General features: G+C 39.8%; 1 protein-coding gene across 3 annotated transcripts in view; it reads left to right on the top strand.

Moving 5' to 3' along the window:
• CCDC68 (coiled-coil domain containing 68) overlaps nt 1–21,589 on the top strand; it is a 55,531-nt gene that overhangs the window by 15,646 nt on the left and 18,296 nt on the right. For 2 of the 3 annotated variants that reach the window (XR_008706524.1, XM_055559125.1), the window contains exons 2-8: nt 127–222; nt 4,483–4,611; nt 6,133–6,219; nt 8,064–8,204; nt 9,454–9,579; nt 11,392–11,520; nt 17,990–18,072. Coding sequence is in view for 2 of the 3 variants with exons in the window: in XM_055559125.1 (XP_055415100.1) it covers nt 4,495–4,611; nt 6,133–6,219; nt 8,064–8,204; nt 9,454–9,579; nt 11,392–11,520; nt 17,990–18,072 (683 nt within the window). In the remaining variant the exon portion in view is untranslated. Of the gene's footprint in view, nt 1–126; nt 223–4,380; nt 4,612–6,132; nt 6,220–8,063; nt 8,205–9,453; nt 9,580–11,391; nt 11,521–17,989; nt 18,073–21,589 lie in introns of all 3 variants that reach the window. The other variant, XM_055559126.1, reaches the window with a different exon arrangement.

The following is a 21,589-nucleotide window of genomic DNA, read 5'->3' as shown; positions in this document are numbered from 1 at the left end:
TAAACGCAGGACTTTGAATCATCCACAGAAGCTATTTAGTTCTAAATTGATGCTAGCAAATATGAAAATTCTTTGTGGGTTTTAACAGCATGGGTCATTGCTAAATTTTAATTTTTTTCTCACCAGGGAATCTGGCCTTAATGTGATAGAAAGACTCTTGATCTTGGTGTCCAAAAGACAAAGGTTTGAATTTCAGCTCCGTTAGTTTTACTGTGATCTTGGGTAAGTTAATATCACCTGTAAGAATCTTAATTTCTTTATTAGTAATATGAAATTAATAATACTACCTCACTGGCCTTTTATCTCATTTTTTTTAGCTCTTTACTATTAATTGTGAAAATTTCAAGCAGAAGCACAATGGTAGAGAACTATAGAGAATCCCACTGTACAATTCATTGCATTTTTAATCAAACTTTCATCTTTATCTCACCGCATTTTTCCCTCCCTTTAAATATTAGAGTAAAATATTCTCTTTAAAATTCTAAGTGTAATATTTTTTCACCTTCAAATATTTCAGTATGTATGACCAACAGATAAGATCTTTTAAAGGAATATCATAATTCCAGTATCACACCTAAAATGACGAGAATTGCAAATAATGCTTTGCAAAAATTGCATTAATTTTTTAACAGCATCTGTTATCCAGTCAGTGTTAAAATTCCCCTAGTTTTTAAAAAAAATGTCTATATAACTGGTTTATTTTAATCAGGAGTCAAAGAAGACCTGGGGTTTCACAGGTGGCTCTGTGGTAAAGAATCCACCTGCCAATGCAGGAAACGCCAAATTCGTGGCTTGGATCCCTGGGTTGGAAAGATCCCTTGGAGTAGAAATGCCAACTTACTCCAGTATTCCTGCCTGGGAAATTCCCTGGAGAGGGGAGCCTGGCAGGCTGCCGTCCATGGGGTCACAAAGAGTTGAATACAACTGAGTAACTGAGCTTGCACGCACTCGCACAAAGATTCATGTATTGTATCTAGTCCTATGTTTCTTAAAATGCAAAATTTATGAAAATTTCTCTTCTACTCTTTCTTCATATAATTATTCTGTGGAAGGAATAATAATATGTCTTATAGAATTTTATGTGATCTGGATTTGGCTGTTGGCAACCTTCACCCTTGTAGAGTCATCGAATGGTTTCTTCTTTTTCAGATATTTCCCATTGGTAGATAGAGGACTTCACACCTCACAGGTGGTGCTTCTACTTGTGATTGTACCACATCTAGAGAACACAATGTCTGGTTGTCTCTTTTCCACTTTTCTGTTACAATTGATTAGTGGAGTCCCTGGGTTTGATGCATTCTTCATCAACCTCTTGCCTAGTGTTTTTAGCACTGGTTGATGACTGTTGCTTAGCATCTATCACTTCATAACGGGTTACAAAAAGTAGGTTTTCTAATTCTGTTAGTCCTTTTGGATTTATTGGCAGGAATTCTTTAGCACAATTTTCAGAATCAACTATATCTGGACATGGAACAACAGACTGGTTCCAAATAGGAAAAGGAGCACGTCAAGGCTGTATATTGTCACCCTGCTTATTTAACTTCTATGCAGAGTACATCATGAGAAACGCTGGGCTGAAAGAAGCACAAGCTGGAATCAAGATTGCCGGGAGAAATATCAAGAACCTCAGATATGCAGATGACACCACCCTTATGGCAGAAAGTGAAGAGGAACTCAAAAGCCTCTTGATGAAAGTGAAAGAGGAAAGTGAAAAAGTTGGCTTAAAGCTCAACATTCAGAAAACGAAGATCATGGCATCTGGTCCCATCACTTCATGGGAAATAGATGGGGAAACAGTGGAAACAGTGTCAGACTTTATTTTTGGGGGCTCCAGAATCACAGCAGATGGTGACTGCAGCCATGAGATTAAAAGACGCTTACTCCTTGGAAGGAAAGTTATGACCAACCTAGATAGCATATTCAAAAGCAGAGACATTACTTTGCCAACAAAGGTCCGTCTAGTTAAGGTTATGGTTTTTCTAGTGGTCATGTATGGATGTGAGAGTTGGACTGTGAAGAAAGCTGAGCACTGAAGAATTGATGCTTTTGAACTGTGGTGTTGGAGAAGACTCTTGAGAGTCCCTTGGACTACAAGGAGATTCAACCAGTCCATTCTAAAGGAGATCAGTCCTGGGTGTTCTTTGGAAGGAATGTTGCTAAAGCTGAAACTCCAGTACTTTGGCCACCTCATCGAAAAGTTGACTCATTGGAAAAGACTCTGATGCTGGGAGGGATTGGGGGCAGGAGGAGAAGGGGATGACAAAGGATGAGATGGCATCACCGACTCAATGGACATGAGTTTGAGTGAACTCCGGGAGTTGGTGATGGACAGGGAGGCCTGGCATGCTGCAATTCATGGGGTCACAAAGAGTCGGACACGACTGAGCGACTGAACTGAACTGATATGGTTACCAAGAGATAGAGGGTAAATTTGTGTCATAAAGGCAAAATAAATGTCTGTTTGCATTCCCTCTTGCTCTCTTTTCTGGGCTACTTTGTAGTATAATGGTGGCCTGTCTCTGGTGAGTTTGAGGATTGTTGGTCATAGTGGTGGTTTTTCTCTTGTTAACAAAATTTCAAGAATTAAAAAATTTTTGATATGTTTTACTCAATCACAGTCATTCCTCTTCAGGTTGGCTCTTTGTGTCTTATGCAAGTAGTAGGTGATCACTTTTCTGCTTTCTGATACGACAAGATGTCTCAGTCTCACCTTCTGCACTTCTTGCCTCATATCTAAATCAGTCAAGAAGCCCTGGTTACATTTTTGTATTCATAGAAAATGGTGTACTAATAACACAATCTGAGCACTGGGAGTGTTAATTGCTTCTCTTTCTAAATTTTCAGTGGATAGACTTGGAATATACATTTTTAAATGAAGATAAATATTTTATACTCATGGTTTCAGTTTGGATTATAAGATTTTTACAGAACATTTTTGGTTCTAATTTAGAATTTTTTTTATGATAAAAATCTTGGCTCTTAAGGCATTAAGACGGTGACTTCTTCATTCTACGTTTTCTGTCATGTGGGTGATTCTCACGCATGCACGCACACACATCCAATAGTTTCAAAATAGCAATAGCAATGTTTCCACTAACAGTGTTATTAGTGAGTACAGTTTAAGATTGCCTTGTGATTCGTTTTGTTCTTAGGACATAGCACACCTGGAAAAATCAGTTGCAGGATTCTCAGGTGACTCAGTGGTAAAGAATCCACGTGCCAATGCAAGAGACTCCAGAGACTCAGGTTTGATCCCTGGGTCGGGAAGATCCCCTGGAGTAGGAAATGGCAACCCACTTCAGTATTCTTCCCTGGGAAATGCCATGGACAGAGGAGGCTGGCGGGCTACAGTCCATGGGGTTGCAGAGAGTTGGACATGACTGTGTGAGCATATGTGTGTGATTTCAAATAGTTCATGTGGATATGCCACCGATTTGGTAGGCAAATGTATTTATTTCTTGTTTTTTATTTTGGAAGATATCTTTCCTTTTAATTCAGTTATATTTTGTAATTAGGTAAAATAATTACACTGTTCAGTGTCAAAACTATAAATCACAGATTTTCTCCTTCCATCCTTCTTGCCTTTCTTAGAGAGATTATGAGGCAATGTAACCTTTTGTGCCCCATGCTTTTTCATTGAATTAATATATCCTAGAGAAGATGTAGGTAGTTCATTTAATCAGTTCTGTTTTTGTGGGCACCGGCACTTTTCTTGATATTTTCTTATTACAAATAGTTCTTTGGTAAATGGCCTTTACAGGCTTTTAGAGTTAAATAAAATGTAGAATATTAAAGGTCTCTGTGACGTGTAAAATGATATACTTACAAGTTTGTAAGTTATACATGTCCTGTGTTCTCAATCGTGTCCGACTCTGGGACCCCATGGACTGTAGCCCGCCAGGTTCCTCTGTCCATAGGGTTTCCCAGGCAAGGATACTGGAGTGGGTTGTCATTTCTTTCTTCAGGGCAACTGCCCTGGCCCAGGGATGGAATCCAGGTCTCTTGCGTCTCCCGCATTGGCAGGTGGATTCTTTTCCACTAGTGTCATCTGGGAAGCCCTTATTGTAAGTTATATATATGTGTGTGTGTGCATTTTTATATACATATGATTTTATCTTATTTTAGCTCCATAGACATTTATTAAGCACTTACACTGTGCTAGAATATGAAAATGAATAAGGCATAGTCTCTACTCTTGAGGTGTTATAGTCTAATTAATATGGAATAAGAAGAAAAATTCCATATTTTTCCATTTCAGTTTAATTTTTAAATTTCTAATCACTGATTGTTTCAACGGGTGGTGTTTTAATATTAAGTGAATTCCTGGATCTTAGATACATGCAGATTTCAATAATTTATAATATTTTCTAGTATTACTAGATTCGATTCCAGTGTCAGTACAGAACTCCGTTCAGTTTACAACCACAGAATTATAACATCAAAGGAATTAGTTTTGTCCCACTGATTTATGTTTTCCTAAAGCTGGATGTCACGATGACAACAGTAACGGGGACCGCGACAGTGCCCCAGAGGGGGAAGACGGAAGATGATTCTGCCTTGTACGAGTCCCCATCAGCTCACATTACTGAAGAGACCGAATACGTGAGAAAGGTATGTGGGCGCTGGAAATCACGTTAGCACGCTATGAGTTTTTACAGTAAAGTCTGCTACAAATGAGCGGGCTTTGTTTCTCCCTCCCTAGAATATGTGAGGAGGAACAAACCTAGTTTGGCAAAGGACAGCCTTGATAGCTGACATTCAGACATGGGTGCATTTCTCTTGAGTGTGTAACCGTTTCTCTTGAGGGTATGAGCCTCTATTCTTCACTTGGAAAATCCTGACCAGGAGGATTTGAAACACCTGTCAGCATTTAGTTTGTCCCCTACTGTTCACCCCTGCCTCCTCCTGGGATTTTTGTCGTTGTGGTTGTTGGTTTGTTTGGGCTGCTCTGGGTCTCCATTGCTGTGCGTGGACTTTCTCTGGATGTGGGGCACGCGGGCGCTACTCTTCACTGTGGTGTGTGGGCTTCTTGTGTTGGCTTCTTTGGTTGTGGAGCACAGGCCCTGGAGCGCTGGGTCTGCAGTAGTTGTGGGCTCGGTAGTCATGGCCCGTGGGCTCTAGGGCTCAGGCTCAGTAGTTGTGGAGCATGGACTTAGTTGCTCTGCGGAATGTGGAATCTTCCTGGATCAGGGATCAAAGCCCTGTCCCCTGCATTGGCAGGTGGATTCTTATCCGGTGCACCACCAGGGAAGTCCTATCCTGCGATTTCATACATTTCTTAGTTCTTTCCTAAGCGTGGAGACTTTGTTGCCAGCTAGATGTTTACCTTTCCTGCTGAGTTCCTGTCTTTGCTTACCTAACAAGGAACACCTTCTTAAGCACTTCAGAGTAACTATCGCCAAGGACTACATGTTGCACATGATTAAAAATGTGAATCTTAACCAGAATCCAGTGATAATGGCTGACAAAAGTATGTATCCTCATAAAATGTGTTTTAGAACAGATGGAAGAATTTGGACATAGCTAGTTTGTAACTTATTCAGGTCAAGTAATTCATCTTTGAGTGTCTTGCAGTTCCATAGATCACCAAGACATGAAGCTTATATTTCATGCATAAATTTGTACGATCTCCTCTGAGTAATTATTCTCTAGTAATTGCTAAATAGTAGTTATTCTCTAGTAATTACTAGATAGTAATTATTTTGTAGTAATTATTGGATAGTAATTATTTTGTAGTAATTATTGAATAGTAATTATTTTGTAGTGATTACCAATAGTAATTGTTTTATAGTCATTACCAAATAGCAAATTAGTAGGAAATGACTATATAAAAAAATAGAACTAAATAGTATTAAACACTAATTACTAAATAGCAATTACTTTGTGGTATAACATTAATTTGGGTTATATTTTAGGTTTGCCTAAGGAACAGTTTTAAAGATAAAAATGCTCATTTTCTGCAATCTAAACAATATTAGTATAAATGTAAGTTAAGTTGATGGCAGTTGTTTAAATATGATATCAGTATATTTGTACTACTTTCAGATAAATTTGGTACCTTGTAACTCATATTGAAAAAGAAAGTTTTGGGGATTAAATGCCTTTGAAAAAAAATTTTTTTTTCCCTTTTAGATTCGAACTACTCTGGAAAAGATCCGAAATCAAATATTTAGAGATGAAGTAAGACATAACAGTACAAATCACAACCTAGATGCAAAGGTAATGAATTTATCAAAATGTACTGCTTTTATTCCTTCAGTAAGTGAACATAAAGCCATATAGACTTCACTTAAGTAACTTTTGATATTATTAAATTATTCTTTGCATGTCAAGTGTTAAATCTTTTGTTGGTATCTAATGATGTTAACGAGCATATGTATGAAATATCTAGATGTCATTAGTAGGATTAGACTGGAGTGGCCAGATCTTACTTGAATATTTTAAACTTGACTTACTCATCTAAAGTACATGGGAAGATGTTGGCCCAGTTAAGATAAGTGGAAGCAACAAATTACAGTGATAGACAAAGGTACAGACTTTTAGATTCGCCTGGGTCACACCAATTGACACCCAGTTGGAGCCATTAGGCTGAGTGATCAGACAGTCCTTCCCCCATGACCAGCCTTTTATTCATAATTTTAAGCACTCTGCACTTACCCTAGTCTGGGTTATGCCAGGTTAAACCTCACCTGAACCACAGATACCTCATCAATGACAGTGTCATCTGCTCTGTAGAATAGCCACAGAGAATACTACAAAGTACCACACGATGATGCATAAACATAGTCTTTATCATCCTTATCTCCCAAACTAACTTGTGTTATTATTATTTTCCAATTATTTTCTTAAGTTCTCTAAAACTGGCAAAATGATTAATGTTGTGACTGACAGGAAAGATCAAACGTTCAGTTCTGACTATGCTGAGTTGCTCTGTAGACCTCCAAGTGAAGGTTCTAATGGATGGTTGGATAGCTGATTCTGGAGTTAAGGGCAGAGGACTATGCTAGAAGGCTCAGACTATGGGGTAGAGATTTGGAGAGTAAGGATGGTATTTAAAGTTCTGAAACTGGAGGAAATGACCAAACACATGAGTGTGGATAGAAGTAAGAAAAAACCTAAGCATGAAGTCCTGAGATTTCCAATGTTTAGATACTGAGAAGAAGAAGAGGAATCATCACAGGAGGGGAAGAAGCGAAGCTAGTGAATAAAGAGGAAAGGTGGGAGAGAATGGAGCCATTGAAGATGAGCAAAAAAGGGTTTCAGAAAGCGAGGAGGGACTGTTCTGTCGTATGCTGTCTGTGAGTTGAGTAAATTGAGGGCTGGTTATCAACCCCTAGGGCTTCCTAGGTGGTTCAGTGATAAAGAATCCGCCAGCCAATGCAGGAGACCCAAGAGATGCCACTTCAATCCCTGGGTCGGGAAGATCCCCTGGAGGAAGAAATGGAACCCACTCCAGTATCAACCATTGGCTAGAACCATGGGGAGTTTGTTGGAGCTATTCTCAATAGGAATAGCTTCTTGGGGATGTAGATGAACTGTGTTTCCAGTGGGTCTGCCTCGGGCATCTCAAACCACAGAAGGTCAGCAAACAACAGAGATACAAAAAGACAAACCAAACTGGCTTTGTGGATATCATCTATCTCCTCAAAGGTCTTAATAGTGTATGTGAAACTGTAGGGAATGTAAAAGGCATGAAAGATATACTTCTTCTCTCCTTTCAATATTAGAATCTATTCAAATTTGTGCAAATATAGAGGCCAGCTGCTTCATCTAGAATTTCTCATTGATATTTTAGAGTCAAAAGATGTATTTGTTGACCTGAATCTTCCTTGATATATGTCATGTGCTGTGCTATGCGCAGCGGTGTCTGACTCTTTGTGACCCCATGGACGGTAGCCCGCCAGACTACCCTGCCCATGGGATTTTCCAGGCAAGAATACTGGGGGTGGGTTGCCATTTACTACTCCATTGATATAAGTAATACTGAGCGATAATTATTGTTATCAAAGTTAGTAGAGTAAAAGAAAAGTCAGGTGTGTGATTTTCTTGTTTGTTCATTTTAGCGCTGTGGAAACATTCAAAATGGCTCTGACTCTGCAGTGGATTCCTCTGGTGGCAGTTTGGATCCGCTCATGGAAAGGATAAAAGGAAAAGACCTACAGCTCTTAGAAATGAACAAAGAGAATGAAGTGTTGAAAATCAAGGTGTGACCAGTAGGAGGAAGTTCTCCTTTTGTACTTTGAGCCTTTGAGCCAATAAGATAGATTCGTGCTTCTGTGAAGGCAGACAGTCATCCACATATATCCATAAATCCACACAGTGTGCTCACAAACTTAGTGAAGCAGTTTTACACGTGATAAATTTAATCTCACTGTTTTATTTTGAAGATAATTTTTATTATTAAAATGATTTTAACAAAAGTTCAATGGGTATAGTTTCAAGACGTACAAGATGAGTGAATTCTAGAGATTTACTGTATAATATTGTGCCTATAGTTAATACTGTATTGTACACTTAAAAATCTGTTAATGGGGCAAGTGTCATGTTAAGTGTTTTACTGCAATAAAATTTAAAAATCTTTACATATAAAATAATTAAATATTAATAATTGCATATAAATTAGTGCACTTATAGTGAAATGTCTCATTGTTTTGTTTAGCTAATTTATTGTTGGTGCCTTATAGTTACCTTTTTTTGGCTTATTTTATATACAGTTTTATGGGGCTTCCCAGGTGCTACTGGTAAAGAACCCACCTGCCAATGCAGGAGACATAAGAAACAAGGGTTCGATCCCTGGGTCCGGATTCGATCCCCAGGTCGGGATTCGATCCCCTGAAAGAGGCCATGGCAGTCCACTCTAGTATTCTTGCCTGGAGAATCCCATGGACAGAAGAGCCTGACAGACTACAGTCCATAGGATCGCAAAGAGTTGGACACGACTGAAGCGACTTAGCACATTTACAGTCTTATAGTGATTTAGTAGGTAAATCTTTGTAGCCATCCTTGATTATTTCTTAGGTGAAATCCTTGAATGATTCATGACACTTTATCTTTATTGCCCCTAGTACTTCAATCTTGTCCAGCTTCTGTTTCAGGAAATACATTTTTAGTACTGTCGTGGCCACTGATGATAAAACGCTTGCAAATTCCTGTATAAGCCAATGGGGCACCAGGGAACACTTTACAGGGTGTTGTCTTTAATGCAGGGTATTGTTCTTAGCTCTTGCTTGGCTGCCCAGTGCTAATCACTTTCATGACAGCCCCAATAAATAGGGCCTTCTCATTTTATGTTTTCTTCTTACCAGGTAACAGCATCTTTCCCCCTAGCCATTGTCTATGAAGGTGCATATGGTTTGGTTACAGACTGTGCTTTTGGTTGCCCATCACACTGCCCTGTCCTTAACCCTGCTTACTGTACCTGTCAGAGCGTGCACAGTGACCTTTTGTTTCTAGCTCGAAGCCTCCAGAGAAGCAGGAGCAGTGGCTCTGAGAAATGTGGCCCAGAGATTATTGGAAAACTATCAAACACGGTCTGAAGAAGTTAGAAAGAAGCATGAGGACAGGAGACACCTCCTCCAGGTACTGAGCCAGAAGCTTGCACACTGGTGAACTAACCTCCAAGTTGTCCAAGTCTCCCTTTTAGGGAGGAGTTAGATGTGAAACAGGCAATGGCCACATGACCAGGCAGGCCCTGGGAAGGCCAGTCTGCCCATCTTCTGCGCTGATTCCCCCCCCAGCCCTGGTACTCGGTACCTGGATGTTACCAAGCTGCTCTGTTGCCACTGTTGCCCAGAGCCCTGCAGAGTGCCGGCGGGAGAGAGGACATGCCACTCAGCCTAGAAATCAGGGATGGCCCCATGACACTAACCGGTGGCTTCTCTTCTGGCTCTGCCTTTGACTAACTAGGTGACCCAGTTGAGTCATTCTGTCTCTCTGGACTTGACTCTAAAATGAAAAAGTTGGGGGATTTCCCTGGGGGTCCAGTGGCTAAGACTCTGCACTTCCAATACAAGGATCCCAGGTTCAATTCCTGGTCAGGGAACTAGATCCCACGTGCTCACATGCAGCTAAGAGTCCACGTGCCACAACTAAAGATCTTGCATGTCACGACTAAGACCTGGCACAGCCAAATTAATTAATTAGTTTAAAAAATAAATATTACAAAATTTTTTTTTTTAAATGATAAAGTTGGGCTTGATAAATAGGTTCAAAATTGTTTTGGTCCTGGAAAGATTCTTCAGAGGAAACAAACAAAAATCATGTATATGTACATATATATTTCATATTAAATTATATTTTATATTTCTATATTTTAATATATGCATATATACATTAAAATCTTATAATATTATATGAATGTCTGTATATCATACACATACACTTTTTATTCGTTTGTTTTTAAACCTGAACTATGTATCCTAAGACCAATAAAACTGTATCTGGAAAATGTATTTAGGACTGGGGAAGAGGAGAAATGTGTGTATGTGTGTTTGTCAAAACTCAAAACAGGAAAGCTCATTCAGGCTTGGGTGGGGCATCTGATCTCTGCCAGCTCCAGCCCTAGGAGGGTCCCTGGGGAGCACGGTAGGAAGCCCACTGCCTAGGTGACACGCCCTCAAGCTTCTGGCTCTGGGGGTGATGGTCACAGACTCGTAGGCATGAGGGTGCAGGTGAAGACCTAAGTGAATGAGTGAGCAGGGGGATGGAAGTGCCCGTGTCCCTGCAAAAGGGACTCTGCCCAGCCTGAGGTTCTGGGGCAGGAGTACCCACCTAGTGTGTTCAAGGGAAAGCAGACACTTTTTTTTTTTAATTGAAAAATCTCAAGTCCTATTAAATACAGAAGCAGATGTGTGTGCTCATGTTGGTTGCAAATCAGTTGAAACACTCCCACATGTGGCCTAGGGCCTGCCTGCTGAAGACTTACCTCCCGTCTGTTAGTATAACTGCTAGGTTCAATGGCTCAGTGATAACCCCCTGACACCGTGGAGATAAGTATTCTGTTTTTATGACATTTTCTGATTAAAAATAAAACATTTTTTACTTGAATACATAAGATCTTGGTTTTGTTCTATGTAAATTTTGTTGAGAAAAATTCAAAAGTTTTGCTTTTTTAGAATTACTGTCTTTTCTTTCTGTCCCACTTTCAGAGAGGATGCTTTTTAGTAACAGATATCAACTTCTAGAAATAATATTTATGTATTATTAATTCTCCATTGATTTAGTGTTGCTGTAGCTATCAGGTTTATTTTAAAGAAAGACTGAATTCACAGAAGTAATTCTAAATATGTGTAAATTATTAATTTATATATAGATATATAATTTATCGCAAGAGATAATATCTGTATAAGTTTAGTTAAAACAATGGTCTGACAACTGTTTTTCTAACCAAAGGTTGACAAACTTGAAAAAGAACAGAAATTGAAACAACATGTTGAAAATCTGGATCAAATTGCTGAAAAGCTTGAAGAAAAACATAAGCAAATCACAGAGTTGGAGAATCTTGTACAAAGAATGGAAAAGGTAGGTCCTTGGAGAATTAGAGGCACTTTTTCCTGATATAGTTAGCATGAGAATGAATGAAAATAATATGAAAATAGCATTAAGTGAAAGTACTCTTTGTAGCTGAAGATCTTAGGATGTGCTCAATAATGTTCATTTCTTGCCTTACACATTTATATGATGTGTGTTGTAGTTACAGATTTACCTTTTTACAAACACTGCAGTCATATTATCTGTCATTTTCCCCTAGTAAATGTATGGCTGAGAAAGGGGAACTAGGTGAGGCCATGAGTAGAAATAATGGAAAGGATCACAAAGTCCATCTGCTGCTGGTCATAGTGCAGCGAATCCCTGCAATCGTAGCACTGTGTACTAGTCAATGGAGTGTTTATTTTTGGCCAACCGTGTTCCTTTTAGGTTCGTAAAAGCCTATACCTGCCATAGGACAGGCATAGTTCACAAATAAGAAAAGACATTCTGTGGAAATTGTTACTTTCAAAAGAGACAATTTAGGGAAGAATGATAATAGAACAAAAATTATTGCAAGTTTCATGCAGCACTCCTTTAAGTAGCTGGCCCTCCAAATACACACAAAAAGTGAGCACGTACATTTCATTTGGCATGCCTTAGAATTCAGAATTCGACAAACCAAGGAATATTTTTTAATAATAAATAGACAGTTGGCATCTTTGAAACTGAGTTGGAGTAGATAATACAGACTTTTGTAACTTCTCGTAAATATTGCCCAGCGTTGTCGTTGCTGTCCAGTCGCGACTCTGACCCCATGGACTGCAGCATGCCAGGCTCCTCCGTCCTTCATCCAACATTTGCTCAGATTTATGTCCACTGAGTCTCTGTCCTTCATGCTCTCCTGGAATTTGCAGATTCGTGTCCATCAACGGTGGTGCTGTCTCACCATCTCATCCTCTGCTGCCCTCTTCTCGATGCATTTTTATATTTATTATATGAATTTGCCGATTTGCCTCCACTCCTCTCAGCCTTATTTTGTTTTATGAATCTGCTTGAATTGAGACTATTTTAGAAACGCCAGGGCTTCCCTGGGGGCTTGGTAAAGAATCCACCTGCAATATGGAAGACCTGGGTTTGATCCCTGGGTTGGAAGATCCCCTGGAGAAGGGAATGGCTGCCCACTCCAGTATTCTGGCCTGGAGAATTCCATGGACAGAGGAGCCTGGCAGGTTACAGTCCATGGGGTTGCAAAGAGTTGGATGCGACTGAGAGACTTTCCCTTTCCCTTTCCTAGAAATGTCACTTCCAAAGCATCACATGTCAACATTCAGGATATTTGCCTGAAAAAATTTGATCAATTCTTTACGTATTTCCTAAGAATTTAGTCTATAATTGTGAGTTTGGCTGAATTTGTGATCTTAAAGAAGGTCCTATGAGGAAATCATGAAAATTAAAGAAGCCTAAACTTAACTGAACTTAGTAATAATAATCTACAGCTACAATTGTGTTGTATGGTGGGCAATGTTCAGTGTTTTACTTTGGCCAAAATCACAGGGCTAGAATGCCCTCAAGTAGCTAGTTTGCCCACGTGTAGCAGTTTATAAGTTAGATGTTTTGGACAAACTGTAACATTTGGATGAATACTTTGCTGTTAGAGTATTTATCCTGCAAATAGATAAAGAAGATGTGGTACATATATACAATGGAGTATTACTCAGACTTTAAAAAGAATGAAATAAACCATTTGCAGCAACATGGATGGACCTAGAGATTGTCATACCGAGTGAAGTAAGTCAGGCAGAGAAGGAAAAATATCGTATGGCATCCCTTATGTGCAGAACCTAAAAAGAAATGATACAAGTGAACTTACTCACAAAACAGAAACAGACTCACAGACTTAAAGAATGAACTTATGGTTGCAGGAGGGAGAGAGGATGGCGAAGGGATAATTAGGGGTTTGGAATTGACGTATACACACTGCTATATATTTAAAATGGAAAACTAACAAGGACCTACGGTAAAGCATAAGGAGCTCTGCTCAGTGTTATGTGGCAGCCTGGATGGGAAGGGATTTTTGGGGAGAATGGATACATGTATATATATGGCTGGTTCCCTTTACTGTCCACCCGAAACTATCACAGCATTGTTAATTGGCTGTAGTGCAATACAAAGTAAAAAGTTTTTTTTTAAAAGAATATTTATCCTGTAATAAAATCCCATGGACAGAGGAGCCTGACAGTCTACAAATCCATGGGGTCACAAAGAGTTGGGCATGACTTAGCGACTAAACAAAATTGTTTGGCAAACTCAGATAGCACGAGGAACATTTGCATTGAGGAAGGGAAGACAATTCCTTTCCTCAATTTAAATACAGTTGCTTAATTAAACTACTTGATTAACCAGCTTGACATTTAAATTTAGGTTTGCAATCACCTCAAACCCAGTAACACTGGGTCATGTTTAGTGGCCAGTTGTCAGTCCCTGAAAATTAACAAAAAATAACGGAATGTAATTTCTATCTTCTAGAAGCCTGAGGAAATCTGCCCTGGATGTGAGTTCATCTCAGAATTCTGGGGTATATTCACTGGACTATATATTCAACAAGTATTTGAGCTCCTACCATGTACCAGGCAGAGCTAGAGGCTAGATATCTATTTGGAGTGGACCAGATATAGTCTCTTTGTGGAGATTGCAATATAATGTATCTGGGTCATGTGAGACTCCAGGAACTTCCCAGCCCTCCTTTCATGCATTCTCACAGGGGTCCTCAGGGAAGCTGACATCCTACTGAAGGCAGGGGAATGGACCCCAAAATAAGGGTTAGGGTTAGGGTAGGTTTAATCAGCTTAGATCCTGGCAGATTTTGAGAAGTGATGGCCTGGCATTCGTCTTGATATTGACCCTTAATGGAGAGTTCTCTCGAAGAGCTTTGTGACACAGTAAGTGGACTGGAAGCCCAAGGTTCAGCAAGGCCATGCAGGACCCTTCCAGAACATTCTAGTTCAGTGACTTCCTAAAGCAGAGTCTTTGGGGATCTCTGGGAAGTGGAGGTAGATGGGGATGCAGTGGAAAGAAAATGTGAGGAACTTTTTTTAACATCGTTTAAGGATACATTATATTTGCAAAATGATCAAACAAATATAAGAAGCAAAGCTTGGTAGCATCTTGTTTTAAGGAGATACTGAGCATACAGGCCATGATGAAGGGTTTCTCAGGAGCGGAGTGTGTATCAGAATAATGAGGAGGGATTACTCTTAATATCTTAGTAATTAATAAGAAAAAGACATGCGTTCAAAAAGAAATGACAATTAAAAATGAACATCCCCAACAAAGGTTGATAAATACTGCCCTGGTGGTGAGCACCCCCCTGGAGAAAGATTCATTTTCTACTCACTTGCACAAGCCACTGCTCCAGTAAATAGCCATTAGTGGTATGAGGTCTGGTAATGAACACATTACTTAAAACCTTCACCATCTGTCCCACTTTAATCAGGAATGCAGTGAGAATGAATCCCATAAACACAGTGATAAGCCAGCAAAAGCGCCCAATAAGAGCATTTTAATATGGCATATGTTCCTTTGGCTAGCAGGGCACTACGGTTGCGTTGTATTTGTTTTCCAGTGTTGTTGATTTAGCTCTAGTAGAATTTTAGAGCTCAGAGGCACTTTTGAGACCACCTAATTTCTCATCATCATTTTATAAACGAGGACCGTATGAACAAGGAACTATTCCACAGTCCTCCAGTTAGCAGTTTACAAATCCTTTCTGTTATGCCCCCAGCTTCTCTGCTGTGGGATAAAAAGGATGTCCGTGATTCCTGAATCATTTAGATGTTAACATATGGCAATGATTTACATTGGTGTCCACTTCACCTTGATCAGTAAATGAAGTGGTGAAGTGAGAGTCGCTCAGCCGTGTCTGACTCTGTGATCCATCCATGGGATTCTCCAGGCCAGAATAGAGTGGGTAGCCTTTCCCTTCTCCAGGGGATCTTCCCAACCCAGGGATGGAAGCCAGGTCTCCCACATTGTAGGCGGATTGTTTACCAGCTGAGCCACAAGGGAAGCCCAAGAATACTGGAGTGGGTAGTTTATCGCTTCTCCATGGATCTCCCTGACCCAGGAATCGAAACAGGGTCTCCTGCATTGCAGGTGGATTCTTTACCAACTGATCAGGGAAGCCGTCTTCAGTAAATAGGGTGAGGGAATGCAAGCTCTTCAGAGATGTGGTTTGGGCAAGAGTACATTGTCCACTGGGTGGCGCTGTGAACGCTTTTCCTTTCCAGAAGATACTGTCCCTGAAAAGTGAAAAGTGAAAAGTGCTAACTGGTGTAGTGTGATCTTCCCTGTTGTCAGAGAGGAAGCATTAAGAGTCCAAGCTTCAGGGACCTACTGTGTAGCACATGGAATTCTACTCAATATTCCGTAATAACCCGCCCAGGAAAAGAATGTGAAAAAGAATGGATATATGTATTACTGAACCACTTTACACCCGAAACTGACACGACATTGTAAATCAACTATACTCAAACATAAAATAAAAATTAAATTAAAAAAAGTTCAAGCTAAATACTGGAGCCTTGGCCGAGGCAGACTATTTGCTTGTCCTGCTGTGTGGTCTCCTTAAACCCTTGTTATAAAGATCCATGAACGGAGAGTAAGTCCATTAGGAAGAATGTTTGTTAAAACACCATTTTTTCCCTGTAAATTCAAAATATATTATAAGTGATATGTTTCTTTGGTGATCCAAATATCATAATAAACTTTCAGAGTATCGTGTTCCCTCAGATCAACTAGGACTACAGCAGAAAAATATAGATGTATATGTATATAAAACCAGAATGCCACAGAAAAGCTTTGAAAAATTTAGTATAAATTTTAAAATTAACAGCACACATAAGATATGACATACATGGCGCCTTCAAATTATTATATGTTGAGGTTCTAATATGTTCTAGAGAAGCATGTCAACCTTTCACATACATCCCCAATTGTCCCAACATTTCAATGTAGGTAGTATTATCCCCATTTTAGGGATGTTCAAAAAGTCAAAAAAATGACTCTGATGTATTTAATGAATACATGTCAGATGTTTTATTCAACCCCTTAACTAATGAAGGAACCAGCAAGATGGTAAAGCCGATTTAGATAAAATATTTTTTGAAATTAGCTGTTGACCTGCATTTTGAAACAAGGAACATAAGACAGGATTACCGGATTAGATACAAGGGTAGTTCACATTCTTTAGGTCAAGAAAACATAACCTTTGGGATTACTTTTCTACCAGGCAGAAACCCACAGATTAACAAGCAACTGCACAAAATCAGGGCTCTAATCAAGTAATAAATAATAAAGTCAAACACAAAGAAATTCTCCAAGAGAATTAAAAAAATTCCTTGGGTCAGGTTATTAAACAATGACCCAATACGACATTAAAATCGTGTATTTTGAATCATAAGTTTTGGTTAATTTTTCTTAACAGTGGTAAGAGCTAGAGAGGTTAAAGCCTTGGCAAAAATTACACAGTCACCAAGTTTCAAAACCAGGTCAGTCCATATCCAAAGACATTCTGATATTTTGCTACAATGGCACTGTCTTATATTTTACCAAATAAATTCTGCAGAAGGTATGATCTTAACCAGCATTGCAAATAGTGTCAAAACATCTATTTCCATCAAGTATAAAAAGGAGTACAATCATGATGGCTTTGTTTTTCATGGATGTGTCTGTTTTCCTCTTGGATGGAAAGAGTTTGGTTTAATAATGACATTAAGACATTTCTTTAGGTATTCTTTCAAAATGTCAAAATTTCTGTTCCATCCTAATTAGGAAGTGACTTTATCACTTGTGGCTTTGAGCCTTCACCAAAAATACATTTGCTACTTTTCTACCTTCTGACAGTTGCCGTGTGAGAGGTAGGTATCAAGACCAGTGCCCCAGTATCCTTGGATACCAATAACTGAGACTAATGTAGGAGAAGCAGGTGGAATGATGGGAGAACCAGTGCCTAGAGAGAGATGAGCAGTTAGCGTTTGGGATGGGATGGAGAGACGCAAAAGTTTGACCAAGAAGTGGGCTAGGGAAGGAGCCAAGGTCTCTAGACAAGTGAGGGCGGTGAAGACACCTAGTCTTGACCTGCCATTCAGCTACTTGTAAAGGGACAGCAGAGGATGAGATGGTTGGATGGCATCACTGACTCAATGGGCATGAGTTTGAGCAAGCTCCAGGAGTTGGTGATGGACAGGGAGGCCTGGCGTGCTGCAGTCCATGGGGTCACAAATAGTCGGACACGACTGAGCGACTGAACTGTGCTGAGCTGAAACCATGCAGGAGAATGCCTGTCTGGGCCACTGGGATGGACTGTAACAGCTCCCTATGAAATTAACTCTTGAGCTCAAAATGTATTTCTGGTATTACAAGAAGCATCTTTAGTGAGCAGTTTGCAAGAATGCCTTGCGAAACACACACACACACACCGAGGACAAGAAATAAGCAAAATTTGTCTCTTATTTTCTCCTAGGAAAAGAGAACACTGCTAGAAAAAAAACTGTCTTTGGAAAACAAGCTGCTGCATCTCAAATCCAACGCTACAAATGCTAAAAGGTTTGCAAATCTACCTCCGAAGTAAAAGCAGTTCCTGGTGTATTTGCCCTCCTCTGGTCCACTGAGCAGAGGATAGAAGGCTTCTATCCCACAAGAGAAAGGAAGCCTGAAAGTGCGTGAGGAAGGGAGATTTCTTCATATAACTGTCATGTGTCTCTTCCTTTCTAGCTACCGGGGGATCAGGAAGGAAGCAGAGGTCACTGCGGGTACAGGGAGACGGCTGTGTGTGGGGGAAGGGGGCAGTTAACCCTTTTGAAGAGTAAATGAGTCTGTCCCCTCCCCTGGTGCTGAACAGGTTGCTGTTGAGGTCTCCCTTCACCTGATGCTTCTGATTTGGTTAATGGATCTCTGCTTCAGCTGGCATTAAATTAGCTAGCCCACAAGTGGAATTATAAGATAGTTTTGTCGTGCTCCCAACTTTGTAGAGAATGAAGGAAATACTGTGAAAAGCATCCTTAGTTCTTGGGACTTACTTACAAATACTCATTTGGTGTTCTGGTCCTTGGTGTGCTAGGGGTGGGGGTGGGTTTATGGATATCAAATGGCTTGACTGCTCAGCTGCAATTTGAAAAATTCTCCGAAATATGATAGAATAAATGGTATTATATGAAATTTCCTGAACTTTTTTTTTTCATTTCCATTCTTTTCTTTTAATTCTAAGCCTTCCACAATCATCATATATTCTGATACAACATTCAAAGTTCAATCTGTTTCAAGATCTTAGTTCATCCATCTAGAACTGTTGCTCTGGGCACTGTTATGAATCTCAAAATGTGCACATTCTTATTCTCATTTAATAACTTATACTCAAACATCAGTTTCTCTTGGTCCTTTGGTTTTTTTTTCCTATTTCCTTTTGTTTCCCTGTTATCTCTTTCTCTTCACTGGACCACAGAAGAGAACTGGACTGGCCCTGACCATTTTGGACTGACCCTGTACCTACATGTTTGAAACACACAGAGATACTGCTAATATTAATTTCCCTGAATGCCTGTGAGCAGGCATACAGACCCAGAAGGTGGGTTTCTAACTTGTGTAGCACTGCACATCTCTAACTTACAGGTAGGTCTTCCCCAGGTGACGCAGTGGTAAAAATTCTGCCTGCCAGTGCAGAAGACGCAAGAGATATGGGTTCAGTCCCTGGCTTGGGAAGCTCCCCTAGAATAGGAAATGGCAACTCACTCCAGTATCTTGCCTAGGAAATCCCTTGGACACAGGAGCCTGGCGGGCTACAGTCCATGGGGTTGCAGAGAGTCAGACACGACTGAGCACAACACAGCAACCTATACACATCTCTGTAGATAAAGAAGAAAATACTATGGAAAATATCCATAAACCTTTGAAATTACTTGTATTTACTCATAATTTAACTCTAAGTAAATTTTTGGCTTACCTTTTTTTTTCCTAAAGAGAGTTTTCCACCCAGTAAAACTACAGTTGATGCAACATGCCTTCCATTAAAAGTATAGGCAATTTGTTTGATTTTTTCTTTAAAAATAGTTTGTTTTTTTTCTTTCTGGATAATAGGTTTTGTCAGTGTTTGAGCCAAAAATGTAACCATTTTAGAAATCAAACTGATCTGTTCTTTCAGTTCTATTATATATGAGCTGTCATGATGAAGAACTCTCAAAAAGCTCTTGACGTTTTAAAAATATCTTGAGGGAAATGGATGTTTTGTGTTTCTAGAAGGGTATTTGAACGCCCTGGCTTGTGCAGTTTTCATAAATTGTAGGTATCACAAATATTTGTTTTACTTGTTACTTTGAGCTGTGTGTGGAGGTATTCACTTTGCTAAGTGACAAGAAAACGAAATCAGTATGAGTCAGATTCTTTTGGTTAAAGCAACAGAGACTTGGTTAAGCTAGCATAAAGGATTTCTGTTCAAGATTAAGACTGGATAGATATGGCTGTAAAGAAGATGTACTCATGGGAAAATAGGAGGAACACACTTTAGCACCTAATGTGATTTGAAAAATCAGGTTATTTTGTTGACCCTGCTTGGCAATGTGTTATTTATGCAGTTTCACTCTTTTGTTGTTCTTTGTTCTTCCTGGTGGTTCATTACCTTTTCCCACCATCTCTTCCTTTCAGATTCCAAGAAAAGATTCTGATTGGCCTAATAGTACTTCCTGTTTTGGTCAGATTGAACACACTGACCAACACCTACATGGACATCCAACCAGTGGTCTGTGGCAGGCGCCCCCTCCCAATCTTGTGGGTGATCTCTGCTTATTCAAGCGATAGCCTAGGCCTGCTTCCCTATGGGGCAGGGAAGATGCTGTGGGCGATTTGGTGGCTTGGGTGGTTTAATTTCCCTTAAACATAGATAGTGAATTAGATAGGTGCCATGACTTTCTTGAATTGCAGTGAGCTTCATTCTATCATTTTGATTAAGAGATAAAAGACTTAATATATTGTAACGTGGCATTTCTAATGTTAGAAAGCATCTCCAAGGATGATAACTTTTAAGCTTTTATAATTCAGAAGAAAAAGCTTTTTCTTGCATAAAAGAAAGAAGTCATGTCTGACTCTCTGCAACCCCATGGATTGCTGCATGCCAGACTTCCCTGTCTTTCACTCCCTCCCGGAGTTTGCTCAAATTCATGTGCATTGAGCTAATGATGCCATCCAACCATCTCATCTTCTGTTGCCCCCTTCTCTTCCTGCCTTCAATCTTTCCAGCATCAGGGTCTTTTCCAATGAGTCAGTCCTTCGCATCAGGTGGCCAAAGTACTGAAGCTTCAGCTTCAGTATCAGTCCTTCCAATGAATATTCAGGACTGATTTCCTTTAGGATTGACTGATTTGATCTCCTTGGTCCAAGGGACTCTCAAGAGTCTTCTCCAGTGGTGCAATTCAAAAGCATCAATTCTTCAGCGCTCAGCCTTATGTGGATATGTATATATCATTATATTAAGCTAATCCTCACAATTACTTCTAACAAGAGTTAAAAGATTTGGCAGAAGCATCTTAAAAACAAGGCTGACCCCATATTTCTACTAGTGTCAGTACTCACTGACACGTGGATGTGCCTTTCGGTTTTTAAAGTAACCTCGGTTACCTTATTTAATTTAATCTTTCCATTTTCCTTCCAGAAGTAAACAGAGCCTCCAATTGGTTGCCTGATGTGTCAAGATTACTCCTCCTTCCAGAACTTGTAGGGCTGGGAGTTAGGCTCTAGTATTGCCATAGCATACCCTGTGACTCCTTCTTCCATAGAGGAGAACTGACTTTCTCAGGAGTCTCCAGATACCTTCCTCAGACTGGTTTCCTCTGTGTGGCTGTGAGCAGAAGGCAGTTTTCCAACTTCTCTCTCTGCCCTGTGACATCTCAGACAAACACACAGGCCCATTTCAGAGTTATCCTTCAGGGAAACACGTTCGGAGTTTGTAAAGATAAGGAGTGTGTTGGCTTCTCTGTATCTACAGAAGCTGCTCAGGGACGGCACATTCGTTAGAGGAGGAAACAGGGTATCTTGAAGATGTGGTTACATATTTTTTAAATGAATTTATTTACTT

Source organism: Bubalus kerabau, chromosome 21 (genome assembly GCF_029407905.1).
Source record: "Bubalus kerabau isolate K-KA32 ecotype Philippines breed swamp buffalo chromosome 21, PCC_UOA_SB_1v2, whole genome shotgun sequence".
Classification (NCBI taxonomy): domain Eukaryota; kingdom Metazoa; phylum Chordata; class Mammalia; order Artiodactyla; family Bovidae; genus Bubalus; species Bubalus kerabau.
This window is presented reverse-complemented; position numbering and strand designations above follow the sequence as displayed.